General features: G+C 40.3%; 1 protein-coding gene across 11 annotated transcripts in view; it reads left to right on the forward strand.

Moving 5' to 3' along the window:
* The window catches only part of SORBS2 (sorbin and SH3 domain containing 2), a 378,235-nt gene that overhangs the window by 322,102 nt on the left and 37,315 nt on the right, over window positions 1-18,818 (forward strand). For 4 of the 11 annotated variants that reach the window (XM_023221003.3, XM_023221004.3, XM_026456058.1 and 1 more), the window contains 3 exons: window positions 10,682-10,731; window positions 14,601-14,788; window positions 17,142-18,719. In XM_023221003.3, the coding sequence (XP_023076771.2) occupies window positions 10,682-10,731; window positions 14,601-14,788; window positions 17,142-18,719 (1,816 nt within the window). Of the gene's footprint in view, window positions 1-2,239; window positions 2,399-3,111; window positions 3,196-5,853; window positions 5,911-10,681; window positions 10,732-14,600; window positions 14,789-17,141; window positions 18,720-18,818 lie in introns of all 11 variants that reach the window. The other 7 variants (XM_023221007.2, XM_023221006.2, XM_023221011.2 and 4 more) reach the window with 5 other exon arrangements.

Raw genomic sequence — 18,818 nt, forward strand, 5'->3', positions numbered from 1 at the left:
AATTTCTATTGGCATGCATTCTAGATAGTTGCCCATTGTAACTATAAATTGACTAATTAAATCAACAAAAGCATAATTAATGGAAAACTGCCATTCTAAGGTATGATGCAAGATGGTAGATATTCTGTTTCCTTTTCCACATTCTATCATAGAGATGCATTACTATAAATCAGGACTTGGTATATCCATTTGTTATATGTTTTCTTAAGGTAGGAGTCAAAGTTACACAGCTAACAAGTCTTACTCATTTAGTAAATTGGCTGCCCTCTGCTGTTCATAATGTTTCTTAAACAGATTCCTTTCCTCTAAGAGAAGTTTCTGTCTCCCCTTAGCAAAACAAAGTACTATTCTTGAAAGCAGAAGTTATAATAATCAATTAAAAATATCATTCAGTGTGCAACATTAGAAACTGTGAAGTTTAAAAGAGTCAGAGGTTAGTTTTCCTGTAGAAGAAATAGTATGTCTCTATAAACAGAAGAGAAATTGCTGTCAGCTTCCCTAAAAACCAGCTCCAGTAAAACCATTTCATAAAATAATTATGCATCTATAATGATCTAAATAATAATTGGAGAAAAATAGTACTTTATTGACATTAAAATCTCAATACTATTGCAAGTATTGAATCAAATATAAATTGAATTAAATTTTTAAATTCAACAGAAAATAGCAAATTGGTTACTAGAATATTTTGTCTCTACCAATTTCTCTATTACTTCTGAGGTGTAAACCAAATGTAATACTGGCATAAATAAGGAAAAATATCTCAAGATTTCTAGGCATTTTCCATGTCTAATAGTAGGATATTCTCTCTGAATTTATTTATTACAAAAATAACATTATGACAATAAAGCAAAATAATATTTAAAAGAAAGAAAAAACAAACAGTCTCAATATCAGAACACCATTGTAGTCTTTTGTGTATGTGTGACTTTCTTGACTGTGTTCATGCAGAGACAAGCTTTGTAATACCGTTGTAACTACTGGACAAGTGTCTGGTTAGATTCTGTTTTTACTGCTTGATATCTCACTGTGAGCATTTCCCAGGGACGCTACACAGTCTTTATAATTATGATCACTACATCTTTTGGATAACTTAGGCTTTTGCACTATTTTGTCATGATGCCTCAAACGTTTCTATCATTGTCTGTAATAACTATTATAATCTTTTATTATAAAATATTGAAACAAAGTCACATCACTAAAAACACTGAGTATAATTTATTATTAAGTGTAGACTGTGTATCATTAGCAAAACTTGTAAATGCAACGAGTCAATAAAACAGTAGAACAATGTCAAAATCATGGCTTTTGTTGGAATATGGAACATTTCAAGCTCCCAGCACTGCGAAGGTTACATAGCGTTTCTTTCATAACCAAGATGTTGCTACTTAAGTCCCTGAGTTCCTTTAAGAATTGTAAGCAAATGATACTGAATTGCTCTGACGCAGTGAGCACTGACTAGTCCTCCTGGAATATGTCTTGGGAGTCACAGCTCCTCTCCTAGCCAGAGTCAGTGGCTTTTAGGGAACCATATAATTTTTCTTAGAATTTTTTTTTCTGACTTAAGATACTGTACACTCTTCAATTTTACCACATTTAATTAGTGTCATATAGTAATTATCAAAGAAGTAATAACTTGCATATAGTACTTTAAGCACTTAGACTTAATATAAAATCAGCAGCCTGAATCAATCTAGTCAGGCGTGTATTATTTGAAAATATTAAGGATATCGCTAGGTAAAGTAAACACACTGCATCTGTTTTCTATTCCTAAAATAATTGTATGTATTTTCTCCAACTGTTTATATTAACACTCCTAGTTTTTTCATCTTAAAAACAACATTCAGAAACCTCTAAAGGGAATCAAGTCAAGTATAAAATGGGCTTTTTCTCTAAATTAGAACATCAAGGAAACCAAGATGGGATTTTATCCCAAGTTCCCTCCCCTGCCCCGCCATCCACCCTATTGTGAAAAACCAGATCCCCTTTTCAGCTCCAAGTAGGCAGCCGGGAGGTGAATCTTGGGCGTCTTCCTCCACATTCCGAGAGACTCCTGGTGGGCAGGGCTTCCCCGTGGCCGGATCGCCCCGAGGTGCCTGGGTCCCTCGGGACACTTTGCGCTCCGGCGCCCGCTCCCCTCCCGGCCTAACGCAGGCACCGCGCGCGGCCAGGGTGTCCCCGCGGTTCCGCCCAGAGCCTCCATCTAATGAACCAGTTTCTGCACCCCTCTTTCTTGCAGCCCCCTCTCCCAACAACTCCGACACCTGTTCCAAGGGAACCTGGCCGGAAGCCTCTTTCTAGCTCCCGACTCGGAGAAGTCACTGGTAGCCCCTCCCCTCCGCCCCGGAGCGGCGCCCCCACACCAAGCTCGCGCGCCCCGGCTCTGTCTCCCACCCGGGTGAGCTCCTCCCTTCCTTGCCTTTCTTAATGCCCGGCAGGTGTGCAGGTGCAGCCCTCGCTTGCTCAGAGCCTGGCGACCCCCACCACCCCAGGTCCCGCTCGCACCCACCCAGGTCCCAGAATCTTCTCATCCACAGGCCCCTGAGAGCCCCGCAACGCCCTGTCCCCCTCCCCCAGCTCGCCTCTCTTCCCACCCCTCCCGCACCCTTCCCCATCCCAGGCTTTCCACCTGCCTGCCCGCAGTGAACTGTCTGCAGGCTGCAGGCTCCCATGCTGGGACTGCTAGCCACCAACGAGGGCAGGGACGACGAAGTGACTCGCCCAAAAGAGCTACTTGGTGACTGGGTTGAGCCTATTCCAAACATCAGGCATGCCAGCCAGCCCCAGGCTCGCTGCCGTAGAGAGCGGTCTATAGCTCATGCCTCAAGCATAAGGGGATCAACTCAAGCAAGAGTTGTCCACCACTTGTGCCAATTAGAAACGAGGGACAGAGGAAAGAACTAGGGGCCCACTGCCATGGAGCTCGCCTTCACATCCTCATGTTACTTATTTTACTTGACTTCCTCCATTCTCTCCTGCTGAGGTTCGTGGGGTGAGAGGTGATGCATGTTTGCGTGTGAGTGCGCACGTGATGTTTTCGTGCTACACCGTGTTTCCCTCACTTTGCTCAGTATTGCCTTTTCCTTCCCTTTTCCTTCACGTCTGCTCTAGACTGATCGCATAAACCCAGATGACATAGATTTAGAAAATGAGCCCTGGTATAAATTCTTTTCAGAACTGGAGTTTGGACGCCCGGTAAGTGAGGCTAGACTCTTAATATAAGAAAACTAGGCGTATACTGTTTGATTTCTAAAATACCATTATCAGGAGACGTGAGTGTCATTCAGAGAACGAAAGCAGAATGCATAATGTATACACAAATTTGGTACAGCGGAGTCCAGGTTCATTTCTGCACCAAATGGTTAAATGTGTTCAGACATTTCCTATATGGTTTGTAGGTCATTCATGAGGTCTTTATATCTAATTCATTGCAAGTTTAAAATGTTGAGGTACTTTCTGTGCTGAAATATTCAGGCAATTATTACAACTTTCTAGAAGATTTGTATTTGTTTACAGTCTATTTGGTCTAGTTCAAGCAGAAGAGCACCTTGACGTTGAGAGTCCCTGTTTGCTGAGCAAACATTAGGCACCTGGAGAGTGAGGAGTTCTGTCTTCATTGTCTCCTCCAGGCCTCCTGAAGTCCCGCCAATAAGAAGAAAATGGGGACTGGAGGGGTTAAGTAATGTGCCCCAAATAGTAAATGGCAGAGTAAGAAGTTAAACGCAGAGGCTGTTAAAGAAAAGTGAAAATCTCTGGGCAGTTCTCAGTATAATATACTGCCAGAGGAATCCCACTATAAAATACAGTCACGTGTTGCTTAAGGATGTGGACGGGTTCTGAGAAATGTGTCATCAGATGAACTTGCCATTGTGCAAGCATCGTAGAGTACTTACACAAACCCAGAAGCTGGAGCCTGCTGCATTCCGAGGCTGTGTGGTGTGACCCATTGCTCCTGGGCTACAAACCTGTACAGCAGGTTACTGCACTCCATACCGTGGGCAACTGTAACGCAGTGGTAGGTATTTGTGTACCTAAGAAAATCGAAACATAGAAAAGGTAAAAATACAGTCTTATAATCCCATGGAACCACCATCATCTATGGAGTGCATCGTTGACGGAAACATCGTTATGCAACACATGACTGTGCCTAGTTTACCACTAGGGGTATAAGGAAAGAAGAAACTCAGGAAGCTCTGTGGATCTTGATTTCCAGACTTGCTAGTGAAAGGCATCACAACTTCTCTAATCCCCAGACTCCCACCAGAGGAAGCCCTGAGGTTGGGCCTTATTGCTTAGCCTTTTGGGGATAAGGAGTCAACCGGAGGCCAGGTGCGGTGACTCACGCCTGTAATCCCAGCACCTTGGGAGGCTGAGGCGGGCGCATCACGAAGTCAGGAGATGGAGACCATCCTGGCTAACATGGTGAAACCCCTGTCTCTACTAAAAATACAAAAATTAGTTGGGCGTGGTGGCGAGCTCCTATAGTCCCAGCTACTTGGGAGACTGAGGCAGGAGAATGGTGTGAACCCGGGAGGCAGAGCTTGCATGAGCCAAGATCTCACCACTGCACTCCAGCTTGGGTGACAGAGCAAGACTCCATCTCAAAAAAGAAAAAAGAAAAAAGAGTCAACTCGAGGTTCAGTTAACAACTTCCCTGATTAGGAACTTATCCACCAACAGCAGTGCATTTGATGTGTGTCGGTTACACATGTTTTCATGCATTTCAGACCCTTAAATAACATACCAGTTACACTGATGGTTTTTTTAGAAAACAGGATATAACCATTTCTATACCATATGCTGATTTATATACTTGTATATTGACCATATATGGTTTACTGATTGGTGATGGTAGTCTCTTTTGTCCATTAAACTGCAAAGGAGACTTGGTTAGACTCAAGGGAGCTTACTGAACTGAATCAAAAGTGACTGTAAATGAATACAAACCAAAGAACTTTGCCTATGTTATTATCTCATAGGAGGAATGTTTTCTCTCACTTTTTCTCATTTGTATCTTAGTGTGAATGTAAATGTATTTTATTTCAAGGAAAAACATTCTCTAGCTTTATTTTGTATGTATTGTTGCTGTTGGTTAGAAAGTTTATATGGATGGCCAGGCGTGGTGGCTCACACCTGTAATCCCAGCACTTTGGGAGGCTGAGGCAGGAGGATCACTTGAGGTCAGGAGTTTGAGACCAGTCTGGCCAACGTGGTGAAACCCCTTCTCTACTAAAAATACAAAAATTAGCTGGGCGTGGTGGCGCACGCCTGTAATCCCAGCTACTCAGGAGGCTGAGGTGGGAGAATCACTTGAACCCAGGTGGCAGAGGTTGCAGTGAGCTGAGACGGTGCCACTACACTTCAGCCTGGGTGACAGAGTGAAACCCTGTCTCAAAAAAATAAAATAAAATAAAAAATTTAAAAAAGAAAGCTTATAGGGACTATTCTGGACTGAGCCTAAATTATCAGCATTTTCCATAATCATTTTCAGCCACACATGGAAACTCACCAGCATGCTATCCACTTGCTCCTTTAATGTTTCTTTAATATACCTTGCATTCCTCTATGGCCAGAGACTAGGAGTGCTAATTAAATTTGACAAAATGAGTTTATAAATATACTAATTGAACACTAGCGAATTTTCCCAGTGCTTGAGAATATTTGCAAACGTTGCACACTTCCTCCCAGCTGCCCCTATTTTGCTCCATTCATGTCATTCTGTTTGTGTAGCTGGTGCTGTCAACACTCAATTTCTAACTGTTGTCACCTTTTCCACATGTTCATTCCTTGCTGCCATTGACTCTCCTCCATTCCATCCCTACACTTCTGCTTCTATGGTGCATCTACACCCAGCCTCCTAAAAAGCCTCTGGACTATGTTCAAGATCATTCTTCTGGTGTTTTCAATGAGGTAAAAACACGTTATTCTCTCTTTTTCAGATATCTCCTTTAGAGGCTGTGACTGTGATTCCGCACATCTGTGTTTTACAATTCTCTGTAATGTCTAAGCTATTTTTGAAAAAAAAAAAAAAATCTATCTTTGCATCATTATGTTGCATCCAGTATCATTGCCTGCACATTAATTATACCAGAGTTGTTGGCTGTATCTGGACTCTGGGTGAAGAATCATTCCAACCACAACTGCTAGTTATACTATCCTGTGTAGTTCTGGTATTCAGCAGTGTGAAAATACAAAATCCAAAGTATTAGTCTTAGTGCATATATTAACCACCTGTTTTTATTAGACAGAGTAAAATACTACTAGAAGGCTTCTTAGAACCATTCTATTATAATGCTTGGAGTGTGGATAATCAGATGCCTATGTCCAACATATTTCTAAAATTTATTGTTATTCTTTCATTTTCCTAAATACAACTTACAGATTGTATTATCAGTCAAGAATACGGCTGGCAAATACCTGGAAATCGTGTATCACGACTTCCCAGTTTCATACCCATGACAGACATTATTACTCCTTCTCAACACTGTAATCCAGGAAGCCACTATAACAAATTATCACTGGCATAGAAAATGAAATGCATTTGCAATCTCTACTTAAGAGCCTATAATAATCAACTAGGTGAAACATTTATGGCAGCCAATGTACATTTTTATTTGAATCAGAGTTTTATTTGAAAGAGAGCATGAAATAGGCAGAAATGATCCAGAGTCAAAAGCTTGTTACCTTGCTGTCTGCGAAGAAAAGCAGAAAATTACTTTAGAAAGTAGATAAATGACTCATTAGAAGACACAAGCAGAAATGGCACTGTTTTGGTAGCCATCAGCTATATAAAAGTCTCCTTGCAAGGAACTCTTAGAAGCAACTAGCATGAGAACAAAGTAAATAAACTGTGTTTTGCACAGTAGTTGCTCTGTGGTCTTAAGTGAATACTGTAACACAATAAATATCTTATTTTCATTAAAAGTCTTAAATATGTGCAACTGGAAAACAAAACTAATAGAACATTTACGTTGTAGGAGGTACTACTGACACATAGTGGTGACCACTGGAATTGCAGGTATAGAGTCTCAAGGAAATATGCAAATTTCTAGAGTCTCAATTTGCAATTTCAAATTATTTACCCTGTGGTAAACATCAGAGTGTGTGTTAAAACTGAGAAGTGATCAAAATATTTATATATTAAATAAAAAGTAAAATAGAGTAATCAGGAACATTCTGGTTTATTGAATTCAGCCATTTCTAAAGGCTTACATTTTATAGCCAGGCAGGCAGGCATGTAATCTGAAGAAAATCAAATAAAACAAGGGGTTATATTCTGTATGTTATGTTACCTTAACATCTGCAGAAAGAGTCTTATTTCAAAATATGAGCAACCCAAGAATTTATTTTGAAATTCAATGTGGTCGGATATTTTTCTTAGATATTTCTAGGGTGTTTTTAAGGTAGTTGGTTCATAGATAACTGAAATGGAATTTAGAGTGCATCATGTCCAACTCACTCATTTTTCAGTTAAAAAAAAAAGTAGAGTGCAATAATTTTAAGAAGTAAGTCCAAAATCACATGGTAAGATAGTGGTGGAAAAACATATATATATCTCTTAACCTTCATTTCAGTGCTATTTCCTGTGTATCACACTTTTCAGCACTTCCAAGATATATATTTAGAGGATAAATCTTTTAAAAACAAATTACTTACTCAATATTATTTCTTGTTAACTATTGAATTTCTTTGAAAAGAGTTCTAATAATTAATATTACACAATAATTCTTGGGCATAGAAATAGTAGAAACTTAATTCTCTGCATTCTATCATGTGATGGTAGTGGCAAAAAAAAAAACATAAAAAGCGCTTTGCCAGTAGTTGACCTATTTGCCAGTTATCTCTGGGATTGAGAGGGAGTGCTGTATGATTCTAATAGCATATGTTAACTATGTTATTAATTTCGCATTATAGTTTTTCAGAATGTAAGAAAATATATTCTCTTAAGGTTCTGGATTTTTAATAACCTTTTGTTATTAAACATTTCTGGTTAAAAAATGTAATTGATGAGACATTACCTTAGCTACCATTTATCAATTGCTTGATATATTACCATGAATAACATAGTTTTTAATCCATAACTGGAAAACTGGCATTAATGAAGAGCAGTTATGGATATTTAAGCAAAATTTAATCTAATAGTTACTTAACAGAAGGAGTGATTCAGTATCTGTACTTCACTAAATTGACCTTCTAAGTGTGTTAAAATAATGGTAATATGTAAATACTCGGTAGATCATAATTGGTAAAATTTGTAACCTCTTTTCTGAAGATAATTTTCATTTTGGGATGAGTACCCTTCTTACAATTATTGTACAAGTTTTTCTCTCAGTCATCAATTTAGATTTTTTACTGTTGTCTCATAATTTAATACTGAACTTTCTCTGAGTGTACATGAAGCCACAAAACTGGTTTTAGTTTATTTTGAATATAGAAACCAGTACAAGGAGAAATGGTAGTTTCTCAGCCTAACCCTGAAACACAATGAGTTCTTACACTACGTTTTAGTTCACATTACAATGTTGTCTAGGCTCATTATAAGTTGACAATTCAAGCTTTCTGATCACGGTCGGGGTGTTCTCAGCATGTTCTGAACTTGACACTTTCTGCTCATCAGCTGTGTGTAAGTGTGTCCCTTGAAAGCCATGCTCTGCACAGACGCCAATGCACTCAGGCTCGTTGCTGTTGCTCTTCTGCAAACAAGTAGAATTAATATTTCTTAATGGTAATACAACTATCTGATTTTATTTTTTTACTTGTTTGCTTTCTTTCATATTTAGTATCTATTTTTCTACCTTCCCAGTGTCTGATTCAGCACTCAGCAAATTAAAATAACCATGTAAACATATCAGACTAGCAAACCAAACTTTTCTCCTAATTTTATATTTGTTGAGAACCTAGGAATCTAAATATTTTCTAGGAACTAGAAATATTAGAATCCACTTTTTCTGTCTGAAAGGAGGATGGGAATATTCTCATGCAGAGATGCTTTTGTTTCTAGGCAAGATTCCATTTTCATTTAGTAAGATAGAATTAAAATATTAGTTAATAGAAGCATAAGTTATGCAAAAGGGACCTTGTAAGACTGATATTCATACAGAATTGCAAAATTATGTACTAATGTTTTAATTGATTAATTGGTGCTAATTTACCAATTAGAAAACTGAGTTATAGAAATAGTTTGTAAAGTGAGATTTGATTTCCACTAATTTTTAATACTTGATAAAATGTTTAATTTCATACTTGATAAAATGTTTCTAGATGATAGCAACTTAAGACAACATTTATCAAATCTTGCCTTTCTGGCTGACATTTTTAAGCTTTCATACAGACAAATGTTTTTAAACTAGAATTCCAGTTCTTCAGCAAACCAAATTTTATCTGTGATGAATTGATCATCAAACATGACCAAAGCCAAAACTATCTACACTTGGTATACATCTCCCTATACTTTCTTTATACTTTTGTTTTGTTTTGTTTTTTGCTTTTGTTTTTTTTTGTTTTTTTTTTTTTTTTTTTTTTGAGATGGGGTTTCACTCTCATTGCCCAGGCTGGAGTGCAGTGGCGCAATCTCAACTCACTGCAACCTCTGCCTCCCGGATTCAAGCAATTCTCTTGCCTCCGCCTCCTGAGTAGCTGGGATTACAGGAATGTGTCACCGCAGCTGGCTCATTTTTTGTATTTAGCAGAGACAGGGTTTCACCATGTTGGTCGGGCTGGTCTTGAACTCCTGACCACAGATGATCCACCGGCGTTGGCCTCCCAAAGTTCTGGAATTACAGGCATGAGCCACCGCACCCAGCCATCTCCCTGTACTTTCTGGACATCATACCACAGTGTCACCTCAAACACTTGATAGCTCAGTGTCCTCTCTTGCCTTTTAGAAATTTTAGCAATTATCCCAGTGGATGCCATGGAAAATAAAAAATTCATATTATCAGTTTTGCTTGCTATCTATTTCAGTGTATTATTCAGTATGAAGGAAAAATTTTAAAGTGCACTTTTAAAAAGTTATATTTTGATTCTTTAGCTCATTTATGTTAAACTAACCCTGAACTTGCCGAATTGTAAAAGTGTAACTATTTACCTGATTGAAGTACCAGGTACTTTAGTTTCTTCAAGTCAAACTCCATGGGTTTTATTTAAATGTCGTGTCTATATTGACAGATGAATGGTGTCTTAAGTTCTGTTTATGTGTTACGTTTTGAAGACAATACTTCATAATAACAATAACAAAGACTTTAAAATGTGATATTTTGTAAGGATTGAATGATGGCTGCAAATTGTTTTAAACATCAAACTATTCCTTTCTATAGGAAATTTCTATTTACAGTCAATAGGTAAGATTCTGAAGTTGAGGTTCTAGAATAATTTTAGCTCTTATTTCAGTGTTCCTGAGAAAATATTATTAATTTCCTCCATGCAATGCTTGGGTTGTGGATAATTTGAGCTACACAGAGAACTGCAATGCATTATATCAGAAAAGAAAGCAGATAGGTCCATAGTAGAAATCAGGTTGCAGGATATCTCTTTGGGAAGACATTTTTACAGTCATAATGAATGGTACTTTCAACCTCAATTTTTATAATATTCTTTTTAGGATACCTAATTTAATGTTGAAAAGTGAACAAAATTCTGCCACGGTAAAATTTTTCATGGGACTGTTATTCTATCTTAACAGGCCTCCTTGTATCAGTCGTCTATAGACAGAAGCCTGGAAAGACCCATGAGGTAAGAATCTCATTATGTTGTAGCAGAATATTCTATACCAGTGGTTTCTTTTTCAACAATAAAATTATTCAGTGAAGTAGTAATGAGTATTATATATCACTCATTTTTATTTGAAGTACCATGACTCATGAAGTCGTTTTATTTTGTTTCAGAATCATTTTATATGATCATTTCAAAAATTTCCAAAAAAGTAATGAGCTAATTATAAATTCCTTCACAGACTGAGATATCCTTCTCTTCCCTATACCCAGTTTTCTTTTCTTTAGATGGGAATTATAAGTAACTAATGTTCAATGTTGTTAAGTGGCCCTTATAATAATATGTTTGAAAAAAATTATAGGCCGGGCGCGGTGGCTCAAGCCTGTAATCCCAGCACTCTGGGAGGCCGAGACGGGCGGATCACAAGGTCAGGAGATCGAGACCATCCTGGCTAATACGGTGAAACCCCGTCTCTACTGAAGAATACAAAAAACTAGCCGGGCAACAAGGCGGGCACCTGTAGTCCCAGCTACTTGGGAGGCAACAGGAGAGGCAACGAGGAGGCGCCTGTAGCTCTCCCAGCTACAGGAGAATGGCTTAAACCTGGGAGGCGGAGCTTGCAGTGAGCTGAGATCCCGCCACCACACTCCAGCCTGGGCGACAGAGCCAGACTCTGTCTCAAAAAAAAAAAAAAAAAATTATAGATTAAAAATTGTATACACGTATTTGTTGATTATACTCTGACCACACAAATCAGAAATGCTTTTATTAATACTACCAATAAATGAGGCATAAGAACAAAACATATTCAATCCTAAGACAACACTATCATTATATACTAGTGTCCCCACTTTATCTCTGAGGAAAGTGACACCTAGACTCAGTAACTTACCAAGTTTACACAGTTGGCAAGGAGAGAGAAGAAAAAGAAATTGAGGCAAGATGACTTGTCGCTGCTAGGCCTAACTTCCCTCAGAGTTCACCTGAGGTAAGTTCTGTTAGCTTTAAATGTCACACTTCCTTTAAAATATTACAAAATTCATGGCCAGGCACGATGACTCATGCCTGTAATCCCAGCACCTGGGAGGCCGAGGGGGGCATATCACGAGGTCAAGAAATCGAGACCATCCTGGCCAACATGGTGAAACCCTATCACTACTAAAACTACAAAAATTAGCTGGACAAGGTGGCGGGCGCCTATAGTCCCAGCTACTCGGGAGGCTGAGGCAGAAGAATTGCTTGAGCTGGGGAGGCAGAGGTTTCAGTGAGTTGAGATCTCACCACTGCACTCCACTCCAGCCTCAGGACACAGCAAGACTCAGTCTCAAAAAAAAAAAAAAAAAAAAAAAAAAAAAAAAAAAAATCACAAAATTCAGACATACTCAGACATAGTTCAATAGTAATATAGAATAATACAAACTCCCAGCCATATTGTAACATCAATAACAAATATTTATGTAGTAGCATTAATTTACCCTTCTATGGAGATTTCTTTGTGGATTGGGTCAATCGTAAATTGGGTTTCTGAGTGCCAACCAACTACAATAACATCCCTGAGAAAGGAACTCTCGAACCCTCCTTTTTATCTTGTGCCTCTATCTATGCACCTAAAACGTTTGAATTTTAGAGTTTTAATCTGATCTAAAGATTGCCGTAAAGACACACAGACCCTCACATGACAGGACAATCACAGCGAAAACAGGTCTAGGAGATGCAGCATGCTCTTCAGAAGAGGATGAACCAGTTCTGAGGTCTGCCTCTCCCCTTCCGTACATCCCAGGCACATGTATTTGCTTTACCATTTGTAACACTGAGACAACAGCACATATCTCATAGGTTTGCTGTGTGGGCTAAACAAGACAAAAACGTAAATAAAGCACATAACATTCTGCTGGGCTCCACGGGAGCTGGGATTGCTGCTGTTGCTGTTATCACTGTTGTCTACACAATTCTTATCTAAGAATCCAGGGATTTCACGCACAGTATGCTGTGCCATGTGTGGCTTCATTCATTAACATTTGTCTTAAATGTACTGTACTCAAACTCAAAACCATGACACAAACTCCCTGCTAGTCTAGACTATTGACAGTATTTTATGCAAATGAGAGGAAGGAATCTTTAATAGTTAATTTGCTGACCAGGTAACTGATACTCATTGATTGATTGACTGATGAGACAGGGTCTTGCTCTGTTGCCCAAGCTGGAGTGCAGTGGTGCAATCATGGCTCACTGCAGCCTCAAACTCCTGGGCTCAAGCTATCCTCCCATCTTAGCCTCCTGAATAGCTGGAACTACAGGCACATGGCACAACTGGCTAACTTTTCTTTTCTGTAGAGACAGGGTCTCACTAGTTGTCCAGGCTGGTCTCAAACTCCTGACCTTGAGTCATCCTCCAGCCTTGACCTCCCAAAGTACTTGATAACAGACATGAGCCATAACGCTCAGCCTTCGTTCATTATTTAAATAGAAAATGTTGAAATTCCAATACAACGTCTTCTAAAGCTAAGATGATAGGACAAGCTGCAGACAACCCTTGAGGTGAGAGAAATTTGCCTCTCTTGATGCCTTTTTTTTTTTTTTTCATTTCTTTCCTGTATTTGGTATGCCACTCTGGATATATTCATGTTATTAGAACTCCGCTTTATAGAGAAAAGATATAAGATACAAATTATAGCACTGAATTCTCAATCACAACATATTTCACTATAGGAGAATTTTGACTTCAAAGATGTTTAAAAACTTACGTTCACACAAAAACCAGCAGGTGGTTTTCTTAGGAGCATTATTTATAATTGCTAGAACTTGGAAGCAACCAAGATGTCCTTCAATAGGTAAATGGATAAATAACCTCTGGCACATCTGTGGAATAGAATGTGGCTCAGCAACGCAAAGAAATGAGCTATCAAGTGACAAAAAGCACATGGAGAAACCTTAAAAGTGTATTACTGAGTGAAGGAAGCCAATCTGAGAGGCCACATCCTGCATGATATCAACTGGGCATGGTGAAAAGGCAAAACTGTGGAGGCTGTGGAAAGATCAATGGGTGCCAGGATGAGCGGGAGAAAGGGAGGGATGAAAAGCTGGAGAACAGAAACTTTTTATGGCAGTAAAACTATTTTATATGATTGACACATTAGTGATGGACACATATCACTATACATTTCTCAAAACCCATAAAATGTTTAAGATAAAACATGAATTCAAATGTAAGCTATGGACTTGGGGTGAAGATGCATCAAGGTAGGTCCACCAATTGTAACAATGTACCCCACTAAAAGAATATGTAAATGATAAGGGAAACTATATAAGAGGAAAGGGACTACAAGAAAACTCTACACTTTCCAGTCATCGTTTCTGCAAGCCTAAAACTGCCCTAAAAAAATTAGGTCGGCCGGGCATAGTGGTTCATGCCTGTAATCCCAACACTTCAGGAGACTAAGGATGGAGGATCACTTGAGCTCAGGGGTTTGAGACTCTGTCTCAACCCAGCCTGGGCAACAGAGTGAGACTCTGTCTCTATGTAAATACAAATTTAAATAATTAGCCAGATGTGGTGGCGCATGCCTGTGGTCCCAGCTACTCAGGAGGCTGAGGCGGGAGTATCCCTTGAGCCCAGGAGTTTGGGGTTGCAATGAGCTGTGATGGCACCACTGCACTTCCAGCCTAGGTGACAGAGCCAGAAGTCATCTCAAAATAAATAAATAATAAAGTCTATTCATTTTTAAAAGGGTCCTTCTAGAGAAATCATGTTGAACATCAAGGGATGGGTTCCTAGCCGTGCAGTTTTGCTGATAGAAGTTTAGGAGTCACTAGCACGTTCCACTGGTTTTTCTGGTGCACACCTTAATCTCCTCCAATGCCAATCAAACAGATCTGATTCCTTCTTTCAGTTCTGCAAGCATGGCCAGTGACTTCAGGAAGCGGAGGAAGAGCGAGCCTGCAGTGGGTCCACCACGGGGCTTGGGAGATCAAAGTGTGAGCAGGACTAGCCCAGGCCGAGCGGACCTCCCAGGATCAAGCACCACCCTTACAAAGTCTTTCACTAGCTCTTCTCCTTCTTCCCCATCAAGAGCAAAAGGTGAGCAATAGTAAATGAAAACACAACAATTTACTAGTTTGCATTTTAGCCTAGAGCACTGTGTGAAAGCTGGCCCAGTGATAGTGGCACGTGCTGGCTCCCACGTACGGTGTCTGGAATAAAATACAGTTTTAGAACAATAGCTTTCTTCCCACCCAGACTGACTCAAGCTGGCGAGCCACTTAGGTTGCTTCAAGAACTCTGACTAGCATCTGCTAACACTTTTTTCCCCCAAATAGATCCCTTTCTAAACAAATTCAAAGTATCAAATATGTATCATCAGGTTACTAAAAGATGTCATTTGTAAACATTGACGTATAGTGAAAATTTTCTAATGTTTCTACAACTAGCAAATCAGTCAAATTTATAGGATAGAAATTACAAGCAACAACAGAGGAAATTGTTACCTAAAATATACATTGGTTTGGAGGTTTTAAAAAGTTATTCAATTCTAGATTTACAAAAAAAAAAAAAAAAAAAAATCTGACCTATTAATTTCTTTAGCCATTTGCTGTATATTTTGGGCCACCTTCGTATGAACAGTGGAGCAGCCAGGTCCTGCCAGGTAACATAGTGGTCAATTCACAGCTGTTCACAGTCAGGACTGATTGGTCCCAGACCATAATTATATCATTCAGGAATCACCAAGCCTTTTTTTCTGGGCAGCCTGTCTCCTCACTGCAGGTGTAGGCAGCTCACTGTTGAAAGGAGTAAGTCACTCCTTCTGGTTTCTGGAAGACCATTTAGTGGTCTTCCTTGAGGACAGGAATATTTCTGAGATGGAGAGTGAGGATTGAACCAGCATCCACAGGGAGCTAGGGCTCTGCCAAATCTGGGACCACACAATCTCTTCTAGTATCTTGGGATCGAAACAGAAGAGAAAGAGATTTTGAAATGTGTGAAGAAATTGAGCTCTAACATAAGTTTCTATAAAACCAGACCGATTCAGCTATACCTATCAACTATACTCACTAAGACCATTGCCACATGATAGTTAAAAGTGATAGCTGATTTGTGTGCAAAAGATATTCTGGTTGTGATGATTGGACTCTTGAGTAGGTGGAGGCCCAGCCCTTTTAAGGCCTCGTAAAGCTGTAATATCAGCTGATGGTTCAGGGCATGTGAGCTCCACCCATCACACCTTTCCTCTGAGGAGCAGAGATGCCCTATCAGATTCAACTCACTTATTCCAATGAATCTTAAGGTAACAAGTAAGTCATGCAATGCCATTGACTCATTATTATTGTACACTACCCAAAAGTTAAAAGGATTCTGATAAATGTAGACATTTGTTTTATCACAGGGAGTGTTAAATCAACTTCCTTTCCCAGGCAGTACGTACCTACCTAATGTGCTCACCTACTTTTAAAGAATTTAGAGAACATTGTAAGGTATGCGTATTGAATAGAGATATTTTCCTCTGTTAGATTTTATTTCTAAGAAGAAAATGTCCTGTTAGATATAATTTGGCTTCTCATTTATTAGTTAACTCAGCAAAACAAAAGAACATTTCCATAGCTATTCAAAATTGAATCCAAGTGTACATCTCTATTATCAAATTGCAAATATTTTTTAAAAACTCTTCCCAGAAAAAAAGCATGATATATGCGCCTCTGATGAAAGCTTTGCATTATATTCAGTTTTCCTATGAGAACTATGTACCTAGTAAGAGGTTAAAGTAGAGCAATTTAAGAGATAAATTAGTTTTTTTAAAGAGCTTTAGCTATTTTTTTTTCTTGGAAAAATGTTAGCAGCAATAGTTCACAGCATTTTGATTTTGCAATTTTGGAGAATACTTTGCCTTATAGCTTTTAAAATCCAAGACCCATAAAAAATTATTTGATATAGTCATGAGAGTATTAATTAGATGTAAATGTATAAACCCCTCTCTACCTATGTATCATTACGAATCAAATGAGACTCAAATTCCGGCCCTATTAAATTGATTAAATGTATCACACTTTTGACACTAATTGTTAAACCTTTCCTACCAGATCATGCTATCAGCTGAAGAGGCACTATTGTGTTTTTGGCAAACAGTATTGTCAGAAAGGTGTATGAATTATGCAATAGAAGTAGGCGTATTTGCTTCCATCAGTTACTTCTATGCATAGTTTTGCCAACTCTCTCTGCAAAGCTACATTCATTGAAAAAGTATTAGCTCGCTTTAGAATTAGACCTTTTTCTCTAGAGCTGAAGCTCCATGCGTTAACAATCAGCCTCTAGATTAAAACACACTAACTGCTTTCTCCTCGCTGTGCTGTCTGATGCTTACTGACATGCTCTCCTCTCCTTGTGAACCTTTTAACTTCTCCAAATGTCTCTCTTCCACCACGCTGCTCTGGATTAAAAGGTGGGGATGATAGCAAAATGTGTCCATCCCTTTGCAGTTACTCAGGGCTCAACGGCAACCCCTCCAGTGAGTTAGATTACTGTAGCACTTATAGACAGCACTTAGACGTCCCTCGGGACTCATCAAGGGCCATTAGTTTCAAGAACGGCTGGCAAATGGCCCGGCAAAACGCAGAAATCTGGAGCAGCACAGAAGAAACCGTTTCTCCCAAAATCAAATCCCGGAGCTGTGACGATCTCCTAAACGATGACTGCGATAGCTTCCCGGACCCGAAAATCAAGTCAGAAAGCATGGGCTCCCTGTTATGTGAAGAGGACTCCAAAGACAGCTGCCGCAGAGCCTGGGGGTCGCCCTGCATCCAGGAGGTTCGCGGTCCCGGCAGATCGAGGATCAGACACCGGTCAGCCCACAACGCCCCGGGGTTCCTAAAGATGTACAAGAAAATGCACCGCATCAACCGCAAGGACCTGATGAATTCCGAGGTGATCTGCTCCGTGAAGTCCAGGATACTGCAGTACGAGAGCGAGCAGCAGCACAAGAGCCTGCTGCAGGCCTGGAGCCAGTCCTCCACGGAGGAGGTGCCCCGGGACATGGTGCCCACGCGCATTTCCGAGTTCGAGAAGCTGATCCAGAAGTCCAAATCCATGCCCAATTTAGGGGATGACATGCTATCTCCGGTAACCCTAGAACCACCACAAAATGGCTTATGCCCCAAGAGGCGATTCTCCATTGAGTATTTGCTGGAGGAAGAAAACCAAAGTGGACCCGCCTCTCAGGGCCAGCGAGGCTGCACGTCTAACGCCCTGGTGCCCATTCACATTGAAGTCACCAGCGATGAGCAGCCCAGAGCCCACGTGGAGTTCTCCGACAGCGACCAGGACGGGGTTGTGTCTGACCACAGTGACTACATTCACCTAGAGGGGTCATCCTTCTGCAGTGAAAGTGACTTTGATCACTTTTCCTTCACATCCTCTGAAAGCTTTTATGGATCCAGCCACCACCACCACCACCATCACCACCACCACCACCGCCACCTCATCAGCTCCTGCAAAGGCAGGTGCCCGGCCTCCTACACTCGATTTACCACAATGTTGAAACACGAAAGAGCCAGACACGAAAACCCCGAGGAGCCCAGAAGGCAAGAAATGGACCCCGGCCTTTCTAAACTGGCTTTTCTAGTCAGTCCTGTGCCTTTCCGCAGGAAAAAAAGTTCAGCCCCTAAGAGACAGACTGAAAAGGCAAAATGTAAAGCGTCTGTGTTTGAGGCTCTGGACTCTGCCCTTAAAGACATTTGTGACCAAATTAAAGCTGAAAAGAAAAGGGGGAGCTTGCCAGACGACAGCATCTTGCACCGTCTCATCAGTGAGCTGCTGCCAGATGTTCCCGAGAGGAACTCCTCCCTGACAGTGCTGAGGAGGAGCCCCCTGCACCAGCCTCTCCACCCACTGCCTCCAGATGGTGCTATTCATTGTCCACCCTACCAGAATGATTGCGGGAGAATGCCTCACAGTGCCTCTTTCCAGGACGCCGACACAGCCAACAACTACCACCACCAAGACCGTGGCGGTGCACTCCAAGGTGGATGAGCTTTCGTTTCTTTTTCTTTGTGGTTCAGAGACCCACCCTCCAGCTCTTTCATTGTCCATTCCAACATCTCATCACTCCCGAGCTGGGAGA

Source organism: Piliocolobus tephrosceles, chromosome 3 (genome assembly GCF_002776525.5).
Source record: "Piliocolobus tephrosceles isolate RC106 chromosome 3, ASM277652v3, whole genome shotgun sequence".
In the NCBI taxonomy this organism is placed as follows: Eukaryota; Metazoa; Chordata; class Mammalia; order Primates; family Cercopithecidae; genus Piliocolobus; species Piliocolobus tephrosceles.